At 43.7% G+C, this 22,323-nt stretch overlaps 1 protein-coding gene across 7 annotated transcripts in view; it reads left to right on the top strand.

The window, feature by feature from the left end:
* Positions 1-2,263: 2,263 nt before the first annotated feature.
* MTA3 (metastasis associated 1 family member 3) overlaps positions 2,264-22,323 on the top strand; it is a 134,966-nt gene continuing 114,906 nt past the window's right edge. For 4 of the 7 annotated variants that reach the window (XR_014000099.1, XR_014000100.1, XM_081155867.1 and 1 more), the window contains exons 1-3: positions 2,295-2,403; positions 4,008-4,075; positions 13,752-13,845. Coding sequence is in view for 4 of the 7 variants with exons in the window: in XM_081155867.1 (XP_081011993.1) it covers positions 2,376-2,403; positions 4,008-4,075; positions 13,752-13,845 (190 nt within the window). In the remaining 3 variants the exon portion in view is untranslated. Of the gene's footprint in view, positions 2,404-3,682; positions 3,785-4,007; positions 4,076-13,751; positions 13,846-22,323 lie in introns of those variants that run through there. The other 3 variants (XM_081155870.1, XR_014000101.1, XM_081155868.1) reach the window with 3 other exon arrangements.

Here is a 22,323-nt window from a genome sequence, read left to right on the forward strand (position 1 = left end):
CCACCTGTGAACTGGAATTAGTGGCTCATTTCAATAGATGAGAAATCTTGGGTCACACAAGGTTATTTCAGGCAAAGGTGCTTACTTTATTTTTTTACTTTGCCTCAGCTATCTAGAGAATTAAATTTTTTTTTTTTTAAGTGTATCTTTATTGATTTCAGAGAGAGGAAAGGAGAGGGAGAGAGCGAGAAACATCAATGATGAGTCAGTCACTGATGAGGCCCACAACCTAGGCATGTGCCCTGACCAGGAATCGAACCTCAATCGCCTGGATCCTAGGTGGACGCTCAACCGCTGAGCCACGCCGGCCGGGCGAGAATTAATTTTTTTACCTCAATAATTTGTCACGGTGCACCAACACAAGTGCCATCAACAGGCAAACAAAACGCAAGGCCAGAGTCAACAGCGCGCGGCTGTAAATCACCGGCACCTCCAGACAGCCCAGAGCAGCGGGGCTCGGCTCCGTGTGTATCCCCGGCGCCCGGAGTCGTCGGGCATGGACGGGCTTTCCTGGTGGTTTGTGCTGGTCGTTGGGCATGGACTGCTTTCCTGGGTGGTTTGTGCTCGGTCGTTGGGCATGGACGGGCTTTCCTGGGCGGTTTGTGCTGGTCGTTGGGCATGGACGGGCTTTCCTGGTGGTCTGTGCTGGTCGTTGGGCATGGACGGGCTTTCCTCGTGGTTTGTGCTCGGTCGTTGGGCATGGACGGGCTTTCCTGGTGGTTTGTGCTCGGTCGTTGGGCATGGAAGGGCTTTTCTGGTGGTTTGTGCTGGTCGTTGGGCATGGACGGGCTTTCCTGGTGGTTTGTGCTCGGTCGCTGGGCATGGACGGGCTTTCCTGGGTGGTTTGTGCTGGTCGCTGGGCATGGACGGGCTTTCCTGGTGGTTTGTGCTCGGTCGCTGGGCATGGACGGGCTTTCCTGGTGGTTTGTGCTCGGTCGTTGGGCATGGACGGGCTTTCCTGGGTGGTTTGTGCTGGTCGCTGGGCATGGACGGGCTTTCCTGGTGGTTTGTGCTCGGTCGCTGGGCATGGACGGGCTTTCCTGGTGGTTTGTGCTCGGTCGTTGGGCATGGACGGGCTTTCCTGGGTGGTTTGTGCTGGTCGTTGGGCATGGACGGGCTTTCCTGGTGGTTTGCGCTCGGTCGCTGGGCATGGACGGGCTTTCCTGGGTGGTTTGTGCTGGTCGTTGGGCATGGACTGCTTTCCTGGGTGGCCTGTGCTCGAGGGAGAGCAGCTGAGGTTCAGCTCTGCTCGGTGTTTCACTTCTGCGAGGGCGCGAGGCCGAGCAACAAGGGGAATTAGCGGGGGAATAATAAGCATCTGAAAGCTTCAGGCGCACGACCAGGTCCGCAGTCCCGAAACCAACGGGGCTGATCGCAGCATCCCCTCCTGGGGGGCGACGCGGGGGGCCGGGTCCCCTGCCAACAAAGAACCCCCCCCCCCCCCCGTCCTCCCAGCGGAGCCCTGCATCAGCGCCGGGCCTGGGGGGCGCAGTCGGGGCGGCTGGGGAGGCGCGTTTCCCGCCCGGGTCCTCACCGGGCGCCCGTCGGGGGAGCTTCAAGTTCGGGGCCCCGGAGGCGCCCCTGCAGCGCTCGTGCGCGGCCCGTGTTCGCCGGACCGGCGCCTCCGTGCCAGAGGGCACACGGCCGGGCTCCCGGGCGGGCCCCTCTCGGGGCGCAGGTGACAGGCCCTGGGGGCGATGGCGCACCGCGGGGGCTGCCCCGGCCCCGCCCCGGCCCCCGGGCGGCGCCCGGTCCCCGCTGGCGAGTGCAGGCCGCCCGCCGGGACCCTCCCCCTCGGCCCTCGCCCCCCTCGGCCCTCGCCCCCCTCGGCCCTCGCCCCCCTCGGCCCTCGCCCCCCTCGGCCCCCGCCCCCCTCGCCTCTCGCCCCCGCCTCTCGCCCCTCGCCCCTCTCGCCCCTCGCCCCTCTCGCCCCCCGCCCCCCTCGCCCCCCTCCTCTCGCCCCCCGCCCCCCTCGCCCCCCTCCTCTCGCCCCCCTCGCCCCTCGACCCTCTCCCCTCGCCTCTCGCCCCCCTCGCTCCTCTCGCCCCTCTCCCCGCGCCCTCGCCCCTCTCGCCCCCCGCCCCCCTCCCCTCGCCCCCCTCGCCCCTCGCCCCTCTCCCCTCGCGCCCCCCTCGCCCCTCGCCCCCTCCGCGGGCCCGCGGGCGCCTCCCCGGGTCTTGGCGGCCGCGCTCCGACCTGCGGCCGGGCCGCTGGGCCTCGCGGGCCGGCGGGGGGCGGGCACCTGCCCCCCCGGCGTCCCCTCCCCCTCCCTCCGTCCCCTCCCCCCGCGGCGAGGCGGCGGCGCAGGCGGCGGCCGGGCCGAGCTGAGGCGGCGGCGGGCGGGGCTCGGCTCGGGCTCCGGGCGGCGGGCGGACATGGCGGCCAACATGTACCGGGTCGGAGGTAGGAGGGCTCGGCCGGCCGGCTGCGGAGCGGGCCCGGGAGGGGTCGGGCGCGCTCGCCGTGGCCGCGGGGCCCGGCGGGGCCGAGGGCGCGGGGGGGCCGCGGGGCCGGGGCGCCCTCCGCCGCCTCCCCTCCCGCGCCCGCCCCACCCGCCCGGGCCCCGCGGCCTGCACCGGGGGCGAGGGGCCAGACGCCCCGCGGGACCCCCGGGGCGGGGCCGTGGAGCCCCTGGGGGGCGGGCGCCCTCGCGTCGCCGCTGGGCGGGGGGCCCGGGCGCGGGCCTCACCCCACCTCCCTCCCGCAGGGGGCGAGCGCCGGCCCCGCAGGCCCGCCCGGCCCGGCCCAGCGCCTCCCCGGCCTCGCGCCCTCGGCCCCCGACCTGCCCGGGACGCGGCGCCGCCCGCGCGGGGACCCGGGCCCCGGACGGCCGCCCGCGCCCCTCCCCGGCCCCGCGGGGCGAGAAATAAGGTCAAACAAACTTTCTCCGGCTCGCGCGCCCGCCCCCTCCGTCCCGGGGAGTCGCTCGGGCAGCGGCGTGGGGGGCCCGAGCGGGGGCCTGCGGGGGGCCTGCGGGGGGCCGCGGAGGAGGCGGAGGCGGACGGCAGCGCCCGACACGCGGGCTCCGGGCGGCGGGTGGGAGGCGCGGCCGCGCGGGGTGCGCCCTTTCGGGGAGAGCCTGCGGCAGTTTATGAAGCAAGGTCCTAAACGGAGCCGGCTGCCCACGCGAGAGATGAGGGGACCCCACCGCCGCGGGCGGCTGCTCTCGGAGGGGGACCCCCGCCCCTCCCGCAGGTGGCGCGGGGAGAAGCGTGGGGCGCCTCTCAGAGGGGGACCCCCGCCCCGCACCTCCCGCAGGTGGAGTGGGGGGGAAGCGTGGGGTGCAACTCTCAGAGGGGGACCCCCCCGCCCCTGCAGGTGGAGTGTGTGTGGGGAAGCGTGGGGTGCACCTCTCAGAGGGGGACCCCCGCCCCGCCCCTCCCCTCCTGCAGGTGGCGCGGGGAGAAGCGTGGGGTGCACCCCTCAGAGGGGGACCCCCGCCCCGCCCCTCCCGCAGGTGGAGCAGGTGGCGCGGGGGAAGCGTGGGGTGCACCCCTCAGAGGGGGACCCCTGTCCCGCCCCGCCCCTCCCGCAGGTGGAGCAGGTGGCGCGGGGGAAGCGTGGGCGCCGCTCACCCGCTGCGGAGGGTGTGAGCTGGTGACGGCCCCGCCGGCAGCGGCCGGTGCTCCGCGTGGCCCCAGGTCACCGGTTTACGCGGGGAGCGCCGGGCAAACTGGGTCGCAGGGAAGCGACGTGGAAGCGGTCGGCCGGCTGCTCGGTGACCACAGGGGATGTCTTTGTTATTGAAGAAATGACGTGTGGAACAGGACTCTCGGAGAACTCGGTAACACACGAATTGAAATGAAAATGCCAGGAAAATAAGTGTCTGCGAATAAATAGGAGGCGCATGAGACAGTGTGTTACGGTTGCATTACCGAGTTTGCTTTTGCCCGGGAATGAGTTACGTGCTTCATTTTCAATGTGAATTGCCTAATAGACGAAGTCGCAGTCCACAAATGGGAACTTTCTGTTGAAAAGATTAAGCTCTTTATTTTCTTTAATTACAGATTATGTCTACTTTGAGAATTCCTCCAGCAACCCATACCTAATCAGGAGGATAGAAGAGCTCAACAAGGTATGCCTTTGCGTGTTCTTGATTGTAATATTAAAACATAATTGTTTCCCTTTGCAGATAATTGGGTAAAGGGCGTAAGAGGTGATTTTGCTTTCAGTCCCAGACTCTTTGAAATTAGAGATTTCAGATTGGAGAATTATGCAGGATTCTAGGTATTCTTTTCCTTTTTATAATCTCTGATATTAAATGTTACTGGGTATTTAACATCTGCAGATTTTTTCCAGTTGCTTAGAACTTCTCAGAGCAGGTCATTCCTGTAACCAGTCCCTTTTTGTATTTAGAGTCATAATTTATATTTCTCCTTTTTTAATGAATTTGTTCTCCCACCTTTAGAAGGAGGAAACTAGGAAATACAGTGTTGAAGGGAATTTGTAAAATTTTGCCCTAGGCTAACTAGTATTATTAATAAAGTGTCTTTGTACCTTAGGCTCAAGTAACAAGAACTTTTACATTAAGGTTTGTCTCTGATCACAGGTGTCCAAGGACATCAGAAGTATTATGACTGTGTGTAGTAGATGAGCTTTTATAAAGGAGGCACACGAAAACAGTCATAAACTACTTGAACCATAGGTTTCTAATGATGCTCTGGTTTCTTACAAACCACTTTGAGGGTTATTTATGTAGCTTATGAGAATTCATACTGTTAAAATGTTTGGGGCTGTCCAGTTGATAGCTTTCCCTCAAAATACCATCTGGAGACTGGTCCGATTCTGAGTCCCAGGAAGCCAGGTCTGGTCAAGGACACTCCTGGCTTATAAACCTTGAGATCTTGGTTTGCTTCTGGGATTACATCAGGGGCCTTGCATTTTAAAGATTTCTATAGTATTTGTGACCATTGCTGATTGAAGACAATGGCCTCAGGATTGGATCAGTCTATGAGTGGGAAGTGCCCCTCTTGCACCTCCACTCTTGCTGCTCTGCACCTTGCTTATTTGGCTCCAAGCATGGTAGACAGCACTGTTTCTCCCATGTACTCACTTTAGGACTGTTTAGTTGTTACCATTCTCTTGTACCTTGCTCTTTTTTCCATCTCCTTTACACCTTCGAATATACTTAATTATTGTGTTTATTTTCATTGCCTGTTTCCCCAGATTAGAATGTAAGCTCAGTGTGTAATGGCTGGTCCATAGTTATGACATTCAGTAAATATTTGTTGAATTAATGGATTTCTCAAATGTCTGCTGTTAATACTTGTACATAGTTTTACTGTTTACAAAGTATTTTGATTCATTCGTTTTACAGACATTTCTGAGAACCTGCTACTTGCCAGGCACTTTTAGATATGCACTTTTAGGAATTCAGGGGTGAACAAAAATAAAAAAGTAGGGACAGACATCAGCCAAATAATCCCACACAAAGGAAATTGCAGCTGTGCTAAATTTATAACCATCAGAGCGTGATGCTCCAGGAGCATATAATCTGGGGATTCACATTCGTTACCTCTGTTGAGTCTCACAATAACCTTAAACCTTTAAGGTAGATGCACTATAAAGTGTAGTTGTGAGGCACACAGTGTTTAAATGACTGGGTTACACTTTGAGCTTGAACCTGGATCATTTCTTTATGATCTTTTCACATTCCTTTATATTACTATTCACTTCAGAAGTACCCCTCTCCCCCACCAGTCCTCACCTTATCCCTGCTCCTCTGCTTTCAGCAGAGTCATTAATATAATAGCTGTCTTTTAGGGGTTGAGGGTGACTGTGAGGAATGGGATTCTCTGTAACACAAAAAATGGTAGAGAGATTAAAGATGGCGGACTGAGTGGAAGCTACACTGACGCTCTTCTGGGACCAAACTGGAATTACAACTAAAATATAGAAAACCCATCCTGAATAATCAACTGTAACTGAAGAAGAGCTGGAGAGCACCCTCATAACCAAGGAGGAAAAGTAGAGACCGCATAGAGACTGGTAGGAAGTGTGGAGGGACGAGAGGGCTGGCTAGGCTCCCATAGGCAGCAGCTGAAGGTCCTGAGGGATAGCTCAGCTGTGGGGGTTCCCACTGAGGACTCTGGGGCCTAAACCCCAGGCTGGGCTTCCTGGCCAAGAGCACCAGAACTGAGAAAGGTACCCACATAACATCTGGCTGTGAATAGCAGCCAGGTTTCTGTTTGCCAGAGAAAGATGGCTGGAAATGCAGGCACCCTTTTAAAGAACCAACGCACTAAATTTCGTGTGCAGTCACTCACCTTGGGCTCTAGCAGAGGGAGGACAGTGTGGACTGGAGCTGTGTGAGGAGAATCTAGGGTTGTGGGCTCTGGAGATAGAGCTCAGAGGGCACCCGTCTGGATTCCTTTGCCAAGTCATTCCCTCATACTGCAGAGGATATCTTTCACCAGCAGACACTTACCTTCCTAGCAGCTTTTGCCTGAGGGGGAAGCAATTGCCCCACCTGCTGGAAAACCTCTCACCTTACCCAGGAGTTTCTACAGCCTCACGCTCATTAAGAGACTGATAACAGTCAGCCATCTCACCCTTTGGAGTTTCTATAACCTGAGGCTCATTAAGAGAATCAGATTAATCAGCCTGCAGGAGTTCTTTGGATCTTTGCCTGATCTGCTACTGGACCTGGGCTTTGGAGAAGCAGACTTTGGTGTGCATCTTGGTCCTGTCCAAATGCACTCAGCCTCAACAGAGGGGACCTCAAGCCGTAGGTTGTTGGTAGCTCCAAGCAGAGTACTGCAGGCCAGCCACAAACAAGTGTCTGACATTGGCCTGCACCAGAACTCGTTCAAAAATTCAGAGTCGTAGTAGGTCTACCTAATACATAGAAACAAACCCAAATAGGCAGCCAAAATGGGGAGACAAAAAACAAGCCCCAAATGAAAGAACAAGAGAAGTTTCCAGAAAAAGCTAAATGAAACAGATGAGCAGTCTATCAGATATGGAGTTCAGAGCACTTATTTTAAGGATGTCCAACAGCATGAAGAAAGATATGGAAACTATGAAGGAAATTAGGAATGACATAGCAGAAATAAAGAATACATTGGGCCCTGCCGGGCATGACTCAGCAGTTGAGTGTCAACCTAGGATCCAGGCGATCGGGGTTCGATTCCTGGTCAGGGCACATGCCCGGGTTGTGGGCACGATCAATGACTCTCTCATCATTGATGTTTCTCTCTCTCTCTCCCTCTCCTGTCCTCTCTCTGAAATCAATAAAGATATATTAAAAAAAAAATACATTGGAAGGAATAAACAGCAGATTAGAGGAAGCTGAGGATTGGATCAGCGAATTAGAAGACAGGGTAGAAAAAAAAAATCACTCAATAAGAGATCCAAAAAGGAAAAACAATTAAAAAACAGGATGACAGCCTAAAGGAGCTGTGGGACAACATGAAATGTAACAATGTTCACATTATAGGAGTGCCAGGCTATGTAGAAAGTAAGCAAGGGTTAGAGAACCTCTTTGAAGAAATAGTGGCAGAAAACTTGCCTAACCTGGTAAAGGAGAAGTCACACAAGTTCAGGAGGTACAGTGTCTCAAGCCAGAAGAATCTAAAGAGGCCCTCCCAGACACATCATAATTAAAATGTCAAAATTCAAGACAGAATATTAAAGGCAGCAAGATAAAAACAATCCGTTACCCACAAAGGAGTTCCCATAAGGCTGTCAGCTGACTTCTCATCATAAACTCTACAGGCTGGAAGGGAATGGCATGAAGTAGTCAAGGTAATGCAAAATAAGGATCTGAAACCAAGACTACTCTATCTAGCATGATTATCATTCAAGATAGATGGGGAAATAGTTTCCCAGACAAAAAAAGGCTAAAGGAGTTTATCATAACCAAGCCAGCCTTGCAGGAAATGTTAAAGGGACTGCTGTAATAATAAGAAATAGAGAGAGAAACATAGGCATAAAGAATTAAAATGGCAATAAATAAGGACCTATCAATAATAACCTTAAGGACTTTCAGGGAGAGAGCAACAGCAATATAGTCATAGTTGTGGACTTAAACACCCCACAGACTTCGCTGGATAGATCTTTCAGACAAAAAGTCAACACAGAAACAGTGACTAAAATGGCTAGATGGATTTAATTGATATTTACAGAACATTTCACCCCAAAGCTGCAGAATATACATTCTTCTCAAGCGCACATGGGTCACTCTCAAAGATAGACCACATGTTAGGATACAAAACCAGTCTCTACAAGTTCAAGAAGATTGAAATCATATCAAGCATCTCAGATCACAAGGCATGAAATTAGAAATCAACTACAGTAAAAACACTCAAAAACATTCAAATACATGGAGGCTAAATAACATGTTATTAAACAATGAATGGGTTACCAATAAGATCAAGAAAGAAATAAAACTTCCTGGAGACAAATGAAAATGGACACAAAACAACCTAAAATCTATGGGACACAGAGAAAGCATTCCTAAGAGGGAAGTTCATGGCACTGCAGGCCTACCTCAAAAAGCAAGAAAAATTTCTAGTAAGCTATCTAACACTACAACTTAAAGAATTAGAATGCTCCCTTGTGAAACTGTCTGGACCAGGGTTTTTGTTTGCTGAGAGGTGTTTTTTTTTATTACTGCTTCGATTTCACCAGTTGTTACTGGCCTATTCAGATTTTCTGATTCTTCCTGATTCAGTTTTACATGATCTCACTCATATGTGGAATCTAATAAACAAAATAGACTGAGGAACAAAATAGATCCAGAGACAGAAGCATGGAACAGACTGATGAATCTCAGTGGGAAGGTGGGGGTGGGGGAGTGGGTGCGGAGACATTAATCAAAGAACTTAATGCATAAATGCATAACCCATGGACACAGACAGTAGTGTGGTGAAGACCTGGGGGCGTTGCGGATGCAGGGTGGAGGGGATCAATGGGGGGAAAAAGGAACGGCTGTAATACTTTCAACAATAAAGATAAAAAGAAATGGTAGTTTGGATGGAGTATTGGTAAACAACTGCGATTCGCTAGTTAAGTATTAAACATTTATGTAGGGCCTTTATTTCTGAAGGGATGTGAAAAAGATCTCATTTTCACTAATTCATTAAACAAATATTTCCTGAGCACCTGTTATATACTAGGGACTATGGTAGGCTCAGATGTAATAGTGAACCATATGGACATGATCCCTGACCACATGTATTCTCATGAAGGAGATAGGGAGATGCATAAAAAGATGTTAACAGGCAAAAGGAAATAGTTATAAACAGTGTTAACTTCTAAGAAGGAAATAAGTAAGAGCCTTGCGTGAGGAATAACAGGTCACTTCCTTTGGATAGAGAAGGAAAGGATTTTAAGGACATTGAAGTTGAGGCCTAAAGGATGAGAAAGGTAGCCATGGGAGAGAGGCCACAAGAGTATTCCAGAAAGGCCTTGACTACTTAGAGGTCAAGTTGGCAAAGTGGGGACAGTGAACTTGATTGGAAAATACAAATAATGATTTTAAGAACACTTGATACATAATTGATAAGCCAGGAGAAGAAGGGACATTAACCTATTTTATTAACTATCTTCTAAATAGAATTTTTAAAACCAAATGCCTAGGATAAACTGTCAATCACCATTGTTACAGAAAATAACACTTTTATTTTCTTTAAATTTACTTTTGTAAGTTGGCTCCTGGTTGGAAAAAAATCCTATTTGAAATGTTACTTGCTTAGTTTGAAAGCTTGACTATAGTATTTCTTTTTTATATGTTTTTATTGATTTCAGAGAGGAAGGGAGAGAGAGATGGAAATATCAAAGATGAGAATCATTGATCGGCTGTCTCCTCCACCCCTCTACTGGGGATCAAGCCTGCAACCTGGGCATGTGCCCTGACCAGGAATTGAACAGTGACCTCCAGGTTCATGGGTTGACACTCAACCACTGAGACACACTGGCCGGGCTGATTATTATTATTATTATTTTTATTATTATTTAATATATCTTTATTGATTTCAGAGAGAGGAAAGGAGAGAGAGAGAGAAACATCAGTGATGAGATAGTCATTGATCGGCTGCCTCCTGCACTCCCCCGACTGGGGATTGAGCCTGAAACCTGGGCATGTGCCCTGACCGGGAATTGAACCCCGATCACCTGGATCCTAGGTTGACGGTCAACCGCTGAGCCACGCCCAGTTTGGCTTACTATTATTATTATTATTATTATTATTTTAAAATTACAGTAATAGATTTTATTCTCAATTTTTCCAGAAAAGTTTTGGGAACTTTTAGCTGCAAAACAATATCAGTTGATGAATACAATTCAACACTGTTTATCACATATTCCCTCTTTTCCTCTTTCCTAATTTGTACCTAGATACAGTGAAGATGATCTTTTTGGAGGAAGAATATAAGGTTAAAATAGAAAACAACTTTTTGATAAGTTATATTTAGTCACTACCTAGGTTGGGTGTTCCTCTTGTTTCTAAAGGGTGAGTCTACTACATACATGTTGAAAGAAATCTTTCTGCACATAATAATGGGGATGTAGTTTCAGGAAGTTTTGGAAGTTATGCTTGTAGATAAATCAATGTGTTACTATATTTACTTTTTTTTTTTGGTGTGTAAGTTGTATAATTTATATATATCTTCACATTCTGGATATTTTATTAATCTTCAAACTTTCTGAGTTTCATTTTAATGTTTAGGGTCTTATTTTTGTGTGTGTGGAGTGGGGGAGATTCACTAACATCTTTAAGCATCTGATGACCATCTCGCCAAATCTACATTTGCACATACAAAATTTTGCTCATAATTTCAGGAGATTCCTTCAAAACCCTTTTATGGAATGCAAGTTAATACCCATCCTGTCATTTAGGATCTTTCGGAACTAAGGACAGAAATTGGGAAAGGAAGTCCTTTTCCACTTATTCTTCACTTTGAGTAAACCATGGAGTTTCTGAAATGGAAGTGTTTTTTTTTTTTTAATTAAAAAAAAAAAAGTACTTTCTAAGTATGGGATAGAGACAGACATGAGTATGAGGTTGACTAAAATGATTTTAGAGCTTAAGACAACCTTTTATTGCTAGAGGATAATTTAGTAAATGTGTTTGAGAGAATTGAGATTTAAGATGTTGCAACAGCCCGGCCGGGCGTGGCTCAGAGGTTGAGTGTCGACCTAGGATCCAGGCAATCGGGGTTCGCTTCCCCGTCAGGGCACATGCCAGGGTTTTGGGCTTAATCCCCAGTCCGGGGCATGCAGGAGGCACCTGATCAGTGACTCTCTCATCATTGATGTTTCTTTCTGTTTCTCTCCCTCTCCTTTTCTCTCTCTGAAATCAATAAAGATATATTAAAAAAAAAAAAGATGCTGCAACCTATTTTGAAAAAAGAACCCAGGAAAGAAATTGATGTTCACTGTGGATTCTTCTATATACATGTCCCCAACTTTTGCTACCTGTTGGGTTTTCCTCAGGGTTTTTTATTTTTCTTAGATACCTCACTCCTCCAGGCTTCATCAGTTGGGACTCCTTTGCTTCTTTCCTAGCAGACTAAGGTCCCTTGACCCCATTTCCTCCATGAAACTTTTTCTATCCTTTCCCCAACAGGTTGTACTCCTGCCTCCATGAATGAGAAGTGGAGTCTGGAGGGGACAGGCGGAAGTAAAGGAATATAGTGCTGGGAATATTGTCAGGGATGTTTTACCTTTATGTGTTAGCTGTGGGGGACTGGTGAAGGTTTCTAATCAGGTGAGGGGCAAGATTATAACTTGGGTTTTAGAAGGTTTGGAGAGGAGATGACGTGTGACCAGGCATCCTGGCTGGAGTGGAGGCTTAGTGAGGACAGGCACCATGAATCTGCAGTGCTTAGCTCAGTTCCTGGGCACATAGGAAGGGCTCAAAAAAATTTGGTGAGCTCTGGCCCAGTAGTTCAGTTGGTTAGAGCATCGTGCCTGATGTGCCAAGATCGTGGGTTCGATCCTGGTCGGGACACATATAAGAATCAACCAGTGAATGCACAAATAAGTGGAACAATAAATGTATATTTCTCTCTCTCTCCCTTTCTCTCTAAGGTCAATAAATAGTTCAAAAAATTTGGTGAATAACCAAAGAATGTGTATATATAGATATATATCTATATATATCTATCCAGAGTTTATATATAGCAAATATTTAACCTAGGCCTGAGAGCAGTGCTTTTCAAACTATTTATGGTAAAGAATTTTCACTATCTCAGACTGTTTTTGTAAAATTAAAAAAGGTAGAAAAATTAAATTTAAAATAGGTTTATAAAAATACAAGCTCCCATTTTAGGTTCAATAGCTATTAGGTTAACTCAAATGCTATAATACACTTACTCTCAGTTTTGTGCTCATTTTATTACAGAGTAACACTGCAGAGTGAGCCTTAGACCATGATTTTGATAGCTCAGCTTTAGAGGGATGCTTGAGGGTTTTTTGTGTGAGTATGTGTGTGTTGTAGAGGAATACTATAGTTAGTTGTAAACTACCTAATAGCCAAGTGTGTACATAATTCAGAAGAGAATATTTATTTTGAATTATTCCCCTCCATCTCTTAAATTCTTAAATAAGAATTTAATTAGCTTTGTAGAGTATTCCTATGGAAGGAACTTACTGATGAGACTGAAAAAAATAATCCGTGAAACTCTTGTTTAGGGTTTTTAACATTTGTGTCAAGAAGACAGAAATGATAAAGGGCTTATAATTGAAGTCATTGATAGATTTTATTTACGTGGAAATATTGGCTTCTTTTAGCAGATTACTGGATCATTACTTTTGAGGATGTATTTGATCATGTATTAGGATTTAATACAATTTCAATTTTAAGGGGCAGTATTTCTACAAGACTATTTTTCATTCTAAAACTGCTTCTGAACTTCATAAAATTGGCAAATTCAGTGCAGCACATATATATTCTTATTTATGTTTGACTATATCTGTAAGCCCAGAGAAATTGTAAAAATTTGTTTTTAAATGTGTTTGAAATTGGAAATCACAATAGCTTTTTATTGTGCTCTATATGTTTTTACAAGGAACTTTGTAATGAATGATTGACCTTCTTGAAAGCTCTCAGAATTCATAAGGAATCAGAGAGTTGGAGCCTGGGCCCCAGCTGCAGTAAATTACAACCTAACTGAATATTGATTGTATTCTAGACTGTAGTCAGAAAGAAATAAGAGCTTCAGTGTTCATAACTCAAGGTTTTTAATACTTTCATATGGGAAGGTAAAGTAAGTACTGCTAAGGTTATTGAGTATTATGAATTCATAGACTCCCTTGGGCTGGAGAATGCTTTTCCAAGTAATCTGGTGCATTCTGCGTGATGGCCGCCCTGCACCTGCAGAGCTGCAGAGCTCGCGGTTGTTCAGGAGAGGCCTGGGTGATTTTACTCTTGGTCTGTGCTTCTGGGAGTGGTTTTGGAGGAGTTATGTTTAACTGTCTTAAATTCTGTTGTGGCTGAAGTTTTTGGGATTAGTTCCTAAGGCTAATCAGATTTAACTATGTCTGGCTTTATTCATTAAAACGGTCTGATCACTTTAGTTTAATTGATGCCAGTAAGTTATTTTATGTTTGACATTTTAGTTTCACTTGGAACTTGAATAAATGTTGCTCATTTTTATTTGAGTGTTTTAGCTCTCTGATTATCCTGCAGTTGTGGTTGGCACAGTGTAAATGAGAGTGATCTTATAATTGTGCTGTATCTAGTTTTGTTTTAAAAACTATTTGAATCTAATTCAGTACAGATGACTTTTATTTTTCTTATTTCTTAGACTGCAACTGGCAACGTGGAAGCAAAAGTAGTGTGCTTTTATAGACGACGAGATATTTCCAACACGCTTATAATGCTTGCAGACAAGCATGCTAGTAAGTTCATTGTTTTTCTCTTGGATTAATAAAAAAATGTTTTAAGTCTTTCGTTTTCCATGATGTGAGGAAAAACCCTTTTTTGTTACCTGTAGCTTTTTGCTTTCTTTTTTGCCTTCTAGTCTGACAGATGGGGGGTAGTTTTTTGGGTGGTGTTTGGTTTTAGTATATTTTTTTAGGTTGCATCATATGTTTCTTAATTAGTCAAAATGTTGAAATAGAAGTCTTTGCAAGTAGGCTTTAGCAGGCAGGGCAGTGTTTTGCCATCTTTCATTTTTGTTGGTGGTTTCAGTGTACAAATAGGAAATTTATACTTCAATGGTATTTTCTTGGAGGACTCCCCCCTTCCCCCAAATAACTGGGTAATATTTACATTAAAAAAAATTCTGAATATTTATTGTGTTTATAGTATTAGATATGTATTAAAATTTTGCTAGAAAAAGAAGTGCAAAGTGATATTTAGGTATTGATTTCTGTAGATGACAACTCTGGGCACTTCTTGTTTTAAAATTTTTAAAAATTTAAATATAGTTGGTATATGTCTCAGTACTTGTTGTAGTATAATCTGTATTGTGTTTTTTGGTTAATCAAAAGCTTTGACATATTTTAGCACCTTTGTTTTTTTAAAACAGTAATCATAAAAAAGTGATATAAATTTTAGGAAAGAAGGCATATATAGATAAGTACTTTATTTGAAAGCCATTTTTCAGTTAGATACTGTGATCTGTAATGAGTCTTGGGGATCTGGAAGCTTTAGGAGTGATGTGGTAATGGGTAAGGGAGGCCGTTGTGTGAGCCGTTGTGTGTTGTTCTCTTCTGTTGGCTGGAGAATTATTTTTTCACTATGTTGCCAATTTAAACAGGCAGATTGGTTGTCTCATAAGTTAAATTCCTATTATATATTCTGCTATATAGTTCATAGTGTTTTTTTAATGCATTTCTATTTTTGTATAGGAAATATTCATTATGATATGGGTTGTATAATATTTGCAAATTATATATTGACAGACTCAGGGCATTCCTGTTTGTTCTTCATGTATGAGACCAAAATAATTGCTTTTTTGCTTTTTCCAAGTGAAAGCGAGTTTATTAGTGAAGCAGTGAGACAGAAAACGGGCTACTCTACAGACAGAGTTGCCAAAATAATTGCCTTTTAAAATGACATACTAGCCCTGGGCTGGTGTGGCTTAGTTGGTTGGGTGTTATTCTGTGCACGAAAGGTTGTCTGTCTGATTCCTGGTCAGGGGCTGCTCTCTCCTTCTGCCTTCCCCTCTCTCTAAAAATCAGTAATGAAAAAAATTTAAAGATGCCAGTTGGTTTTTCTGCCTCAGTAATTTTAGAGCATCTCTTTGGGTGGATTACTTCTATTTACATTTACCTGTTTTCATTCATTATTTATTGATATGTTTTAGTGTGCTGGAGTTAGAGGTATCTTTCTATGTTTCTATTGGAACTGACTTAAACTTAAGGTGGGGAGAACAAATAATATTGCCTGAATAGTCCATGTTTTATAAAGAGATTTATGGGAGGATTAATAGAGAGTCTCATATAGTAGAAAGATTTCAAAATTGGAATCCTGTGCCCAGCTGTTGTGGCTTAGTGGTTGAGTTTCAGCCTATGATCCAGGAGACTGAGGTTTGATTCCTGGTCAGGGCACATGCCTGGGTTGTGGACTTGATCCCCAGTAGGGGTTCACAGGAGGCAGCCTATCAATGACTCATCATTGATGTTTCTCGCTCTCCCGCTCCCATCCTCTCTCTGAAATCAATAAAAATATATTAAAAAAAAAAAAAATTGGAATCCTGGGTGTGGATACCACTTAATTTTCCTGAGCCTTAGTTTATCCATTTAAGAAACTTCTCGCCTGGCCGGGCGTGGCTCAGTGGTTGAGCATTGACCTAGGATCCAGGTGATCAGGGTTTGATTCCCGGTCAAGGCACATGCCTGGTTGCGGGCTGCAGTTGATCAATGACTCTCTCATCATTGATGTTTCTATCCCTCTCTCTCCCTCTCCCTTCCTCTCTCTGAAATCAATAAAGATATATTTAAAAAAAAAAAAAAAGAAACTTCTCATTATGGACTCCTCTATTTTTAAAAAATATATCTTTACTGATTTCAGAGAGAGGAAGGGGGAGAGAGAGAGAAACATCAATGATGACAGAGTTGTCATTGATCAGCTGCCTCCTGCATGCCCCCGAATGGGGATTGAGCCTGCAACCCAGTCGATGCTCAACTGCTGAGCCACACCCAGTGGGGCTCATTATGGACTCCTTTAAAGCTTTCATTACAGAAAATTTCAAACATATAGATTGCAGAGAAATAGTATAATGCACCTGATATTTCTATTACTCTGCTTTAACATTTTTTTTTCTTTTGCTTTAAGTTATTAATACATGACCAACTGATTAATCTAGACCAGCAGTTTTCAACGTTTTTTATCTCATGGCACACGTAAACTAATTACTAAAATTCTGTAGCACACCGAAAAGTATATTTTTTGCTGATTTGGCAAAAAATTAGTTATAATTTTGATTGACTTACAAAAAATAATAGCGATTACCTACTGTTTTTACGCCAAAGGGACTTAAAAAATATATATATCTTTATTGATTTCAGAGAGGAAGGGAAAAGGGAGAGAGATAGAAACATCAATGATGAAAGAGTCATTGATCAGCTGCCTTGTGCATGTCCCCGACTGGGGATCGAGCCTGCAACTTGGACATGTACCCTGACCTGCAATCGAACTGCGATCTCTTGGATCATAGGTCGATTCTCAACTGCTGAGCCACACCAGCCAGACTATGTTGTTATTTTGTGTGGATTCAGATAGTAGTGTTGACTATTCTTAAACTTTAAATAAATGAGGCATTTTAGGATGTGGTAATATTACTAGGCACTTAGGTTATGATATGTTTCATGTGAAAGGTGAGGTGACTTTTATACATAGTTCTTATCATATCCCAGTCTAGTTGTTATGTTCTTATAAAATGTTTTGGTGTCAAAGGATATCTTGGGAACTTAATTTTTTTAAAGATTCATGCAGTATATGACTCAGAATTATTAAAAATATGTAGAATGCTTAATATGTTTCATAGTTTTGGGACTAAAATGGAGTTTTATAAAAGATTTAGAACCAGTGATCACAATCGAATGTTACCTCAAAGTACTGAAATTGGATGTTTTGAATACATCTGCTTATCTGGCCTTGACACACAGTTTGTACATTCTTAGTGCTCAGTGTTAAGTTCTTTAATGTTGGGGACATGGTCTCCATCATCTTTCCAGTCTGTGTGTGTCTTGTTCATTATAGTTGCTCCGTAAATATTTGTAGCTTTATATTTACCAGGGGAACAAATCTGAAGGATAGCCAGGCTACTGGTTGTTTTGTTTTAGTATCTTGGTTGGCTGAAAAGAATCTTTGGTGGTATTCATACATGATCCCCAGATTCTTTAACATTCCATTCATTGGTAGGTGGGGTCCATGTCTTATCCCCTTGAATGTGAGTGGGTTGTGACGAATATAGTGTGGTGGAAATAATGCTATGTGCGTCCCAGGGCTAGGTCATAAAAGGCCATTACAGCTTCCTTCTGGTTCTCTTGGAATGTTTGCTCAGGATATTCCTGCTTGGAATTCAGCCGCCATCCTTTGAGAAGACTAAGCCACATGAAAGGCCATATGCAGGTTCTATGATTGACAGTCCTAGTTGAGCCCAGGTGCTGCAGCCACCACCATTTGGGTTCCTGTTGAGGCACAGCAAGACTTTTGTGCTGTGCCCTGTCTGAATTCCTTATCCACTGAACCTGTGAGCAAAATAAAGTAGTTGTTTTGTGTCATTAAGTTTTGGGATGATTTGTCACCGGACAATAGATAAATGAAACAGGATAATAGATTTTCTGTTTTTCTGTATTTTTTAATGACAATTTAGAATTAATATCTAAGCTTATGACTGTCTACTAAAAGTATCGAATGAACTATTAACTGTTTTAAAGTAAACCTCATTTTCTTGTGACAAAGAGAAAGTGAGGATCCTGTAATTATTTTAGAGAGGAAGTTATTAATAAAGGAGTGAGGGTCAAGGTTTCTTAGATACTGGAAGAGCAAATTATTTTAAGTTGTGAGTTCAGTAACAGTATGAAAAGCCAAATAAAGGTATTTTTCAACACACAAGAAGTATGACATAAATCAATAATTTAGGAATAAATTGCAGATAATCAGAACATTAGAAATGGGTAAGGGAATTAAAAGTCTTCTAAAAATCTGTTACTTTGGGGAAAGGGAAGGTTATAGGTACTGTTAAACTTATTATATTGATAGAAAGTTCATATTGGTTATCATAATTTAAGGATAATCCGTGGAAGGATACAGATAAATCATTTGACTTTACTTTATCTACATTATTAGATTAAGAGATGAACTTAAAATGGTCCCAAATAGACCCCAACTCAATGGAAGCAGGAAAGAGAACAATAAGGTAAATGTAAGTTGACTAGAATGAGTTGAAACATGTTAATAACAAAAATGTGAATGGAATAAATTCTGTTAAAAGGCAGACTGCTAATTCATAACATTTGTCTATAAGTGAGGCCCAAAGAAAACTTCAACAAATACCAAAAGCAAGAGCTGCACAAGTAACATTCTGTCTATAAAGCAATGAAGTAAACAATTAGCAATTATAGGAAACCAGCCATGTTACTGTCCAGTTGGGAAATCTAAAAAACATGCTTATAAGTAGCTTTTGTGCTACAGGAGAAATAAAATCTGCTGATATGCCCTGGCCGCTGGGCTCAGTGGTTAGAGCATTGGCCTACACTCTGAAAGGGTCGAGGGTTTGATTCCTGGTTAAGGGCACGTACCTGGGTTGTGGGTTTGATCCCTGGCCCTAGCCGGGGTGTGTGTGGAAGGCAACCAATCGATGCCCCCCCCCCCCACTCTCTCTAAAAATCAATGGGAAACATATTCTCAGGTGAGGATTAACAGAACAAAACAAAATAAAACAAAAGAAATCTGCAGTTGTGATTCCAAACCACAATTCTTTAAAACCTGTAGGATGAGGCAAGAGTAATACTCATAAGAAAATTTAAAGCCTTTTTCAAAGCAACCCTTGAAAAAAATGACTAAAAAGAATTATTAAAGCCAGGCATTCAAGATAGAAGAGAAAAATAAAATAAATCAAAAGAAGGAATTAAATATAAAAGCAAAAATTAATGAAATTGGGGAAATGTAGAAGTTTTAAAATCAGAAACTGATTATTTAATATTTAAGTGTTTGAATTTTCCCCAAATTAATCTCTTTTTTTGGTTAATCCACACCTGAGGATATATTTTTCCCATTGATTTAGAGAGAGTGGAAGGGAGGGGGAAGAGAGAGAAACATTGATGTGAGAGAGACGCATCGATTGGTTGCCTCCCACACATGCCCCAACCCTCAACCTGGCGGGGATCAAACCTGCATCCCAGATATGTGCCCTTTTCCAGGAATAGAACTCGTGACCCTTCTGTGCATGGGCCGATGCTCTAACCACTGAGCAACACTGGCCAGGGCCCGAAATCTTTTTTTAAATTTTTAAAAATATATCTTTATTGATTTCAGAGATAGGAAGGGAGAGGGAGAGAGATAGAAACATCAGTGATGAGAGAGTCATTGATTGGCTGCAGCCCGCAACCTGGACATGAGCCCTGACTGGGAATCGAACCTTGATCTCCTGGATCCTAGGTCGATGCTCAACTGCTGATTCACGTCTGGCCGGGCTACATTGTAGTTTTGATAGATATTGCCGAATTGCCTGTCTCAGACAGGTTACCAATTTAATTTACACCTATCAGCAATGAATGAGTGCCTCTTCCCTCCCACCCTAACTATCATGCTTTTGGTCTTTACTAATTTAATAGGTGGGAAATGATACAGTGGTATAGTATTATTTTTACATTTCTTATGAAAATGTGGCTTTCTTATAAAAGCCACTTATATTTTTTCTTCTGTGACTTGTTCCTATCCTTTACCTATTTTATATTGAGTTTAACTTTTGCTAAATTAATTTGTAGGGAGAAAATCTTAGCTAACCCAGTAAAGGGAAAAAAGAAAAGCAAATACCCTTACATTTAAACAGACATGTTTGACCTTATATTTTTCCTCTCCCCTTAGCATAAGGACATAAATGTAGCTCACATTTTCTTCCTTCTCTTGGTGAAACTATACAGCATTTAGTTCTAGATTTTTACTAAATAATGGTAATGATTTAATAATAATAATAACAACACATAGCACCAGCCACTATTCTAAGTGCTTTTACATGTAAATTAATCTTACATTACATAGCTACTCTTTAAGATTTATAGTTTTACTTGTTTGTTGCCTCTCCACTGTTTTTTGTATCTAAGTCATCTTTATTTTTGAATTACATTTGTGTTTTGCCTTGCTAAAATATGTCCTCATCTAAATTTTTTTTCAGAAAGCTGCTGTGGGTGGTGAACTTATTAAATCTTTGCATGCTTTAAAAATGTCTTTATTTTACCATCACACTGCACTGCAAGTTTGGCTCTTTATAGAATTCTAGGTTTAAAAGTTCCCCCTCAGAATTTTGAAACACGTGTACCATTGTCTTCTGGAATACAGTTGTTTTTAAGAAGTCTGCTGCCAGTCTCATTCTTGTTATTTTGTAGGTAACACATTTTTCCTCTGAAAGTTTTTCTCTATTTTATTTTATTGTTTTATGTTATTTTTATTTTACTTTGTTGTTATATTTTATGTTTTATGTTATCTTATGTTATGTTAAATCCTCACCGGAGGATATTTTTTGCATTGCTTTTTTAGAGCGAGTGGAAGGGAGAGAGAGAGATTGAGAGAAACATCGATGTGAGAGACACATCCATTGGTTGCCTTCTGCATGAGCCCCGATCTAGGCCTGGGATTGAGCCTGCAACCAAGGTACATGTCCTTGGCCGGAATCAAACCTGGGACCCTTGAGTCCCTTAGGAATGTTTTCTTCTAAGATTTCTGTTTCTCTGTTGTCCCTTTGTCCTGTGTTCTCTTCATGGAATTCCTGGTAACAAAAGTTTATGACTTCTGTTAACTTGTTCTCATTCTTTAATTTCTTAGAACTTTATGTGGCTTACTGGGAAAATTCTTTCATATAATACTCCAGCTTCTGTGATCAGCATCTTATCTCTTCTGAGACTTATTTAGCCCATTTGTTGAAATTTTTATACTTCCAAGAGGAATACTAAAGAGAAAAGGTAAAATAAAGAACTTAAAAAATATATATATTTTTATTGATTTCAGAGAGAGGAAGGGAGAGGAAGAGAGAGATAGAAACATCAATGATGAGAGAGTGTCATTGATTGGCTGCCTCCTGCATGCCCCCTACTGGGAATGGAGTCCGAAACCTGGGCATGTGCCCTGACTGGGAATTGAACTGCAATCTTCTGGGCCATAGGTCGAGGCTCAACCACTGAGCCATGCTGGCTGGGCAAGAACTTTTTCTTATTTCTAATTTTTGTACTTTGACCTCAAATTTTACTAGCAGGGATAAGGCTGAATATACAGGGTGTTCCAAAAAAAAAAAAGTATACACTCTTTAATGGCGGATAGCTCAATTTTGTTTGTTTTTTTAAAAAAAATATATCTTTATTGATTTCAGAGAGAGGAAAGGAGAGAGAGAGAGACAGAAACATCAGTGATCAAGCCTGCAACCGGGCATGTGTCCTGACTGGAAATCGAACCCCGATCACCTGGATCCTAGGTGGACGCTCAACTGCTGAGCCACGCCCGGCCGGGCTAATAGCTCAATTTTGAAAATGAAATGAACTTATTTTTTTAATTTTTATTTTTTTAAAATATATTTTTATTGATTTCAGAGAGAGGAATGGAGAGGGATAGAGAGATAGAAACATCAATGATGAGAGAGTCATTGATCGGCTGCAGCCCACAACCCGGGCATGTGTCCTGACCGGAAATCGAACCCGGATCGCCTGGATCCTAGGTCGACGCTCAACTGCTGAGCCATGCCCGGCCGGGCAAAATGAAATAAACTTTAATAAGCACTGCCTTTATAATTATTCAAAGAGGGTGTACATTTTTTTGGGACACCCTATATTTGATTTCCAGATGTCTGTTGTATTTTTCTTATGAAGCTTTACATTATTAGAACATAGCCCATAATTCTGTTGTTTCTTAAGTCTATAAAGTATATAGGTACATAGATCTTAGCCTGACACTCCTTTTCTAAATCCAGGGACACACCTGGCTAATTTGAGATACTGAGCCCTGGAGATCCTTCTGAGTTCTTCCTAGACAACTACTACCAGTTGATAGGAGTTAGTACAAAAAGCTATTTTCTGTCACACCATTTAAAGTAATAAACATTCACTTATAAGGACACTTTTCTCTTGCTATTTTATAATGTTTTTATTTTTGTGAATGACATTTTATAATTAGCAGTTATGGCAAGTTTGTGTTTCATTAACCAGATTATTATCAGC

This window comes from Miniopterus schreibersii (genome assembly GCF_964146895.1).
Source record: "Miniopterus schreibersii genome assembly, chromosome: 13".
NCBI classification, from domain to species: Eukaryota; Metazoa; Chordata; class Mammalia; order Chiroptera; family Miniopteridae; genus Miniopterus; species Miniopterus schreibersii.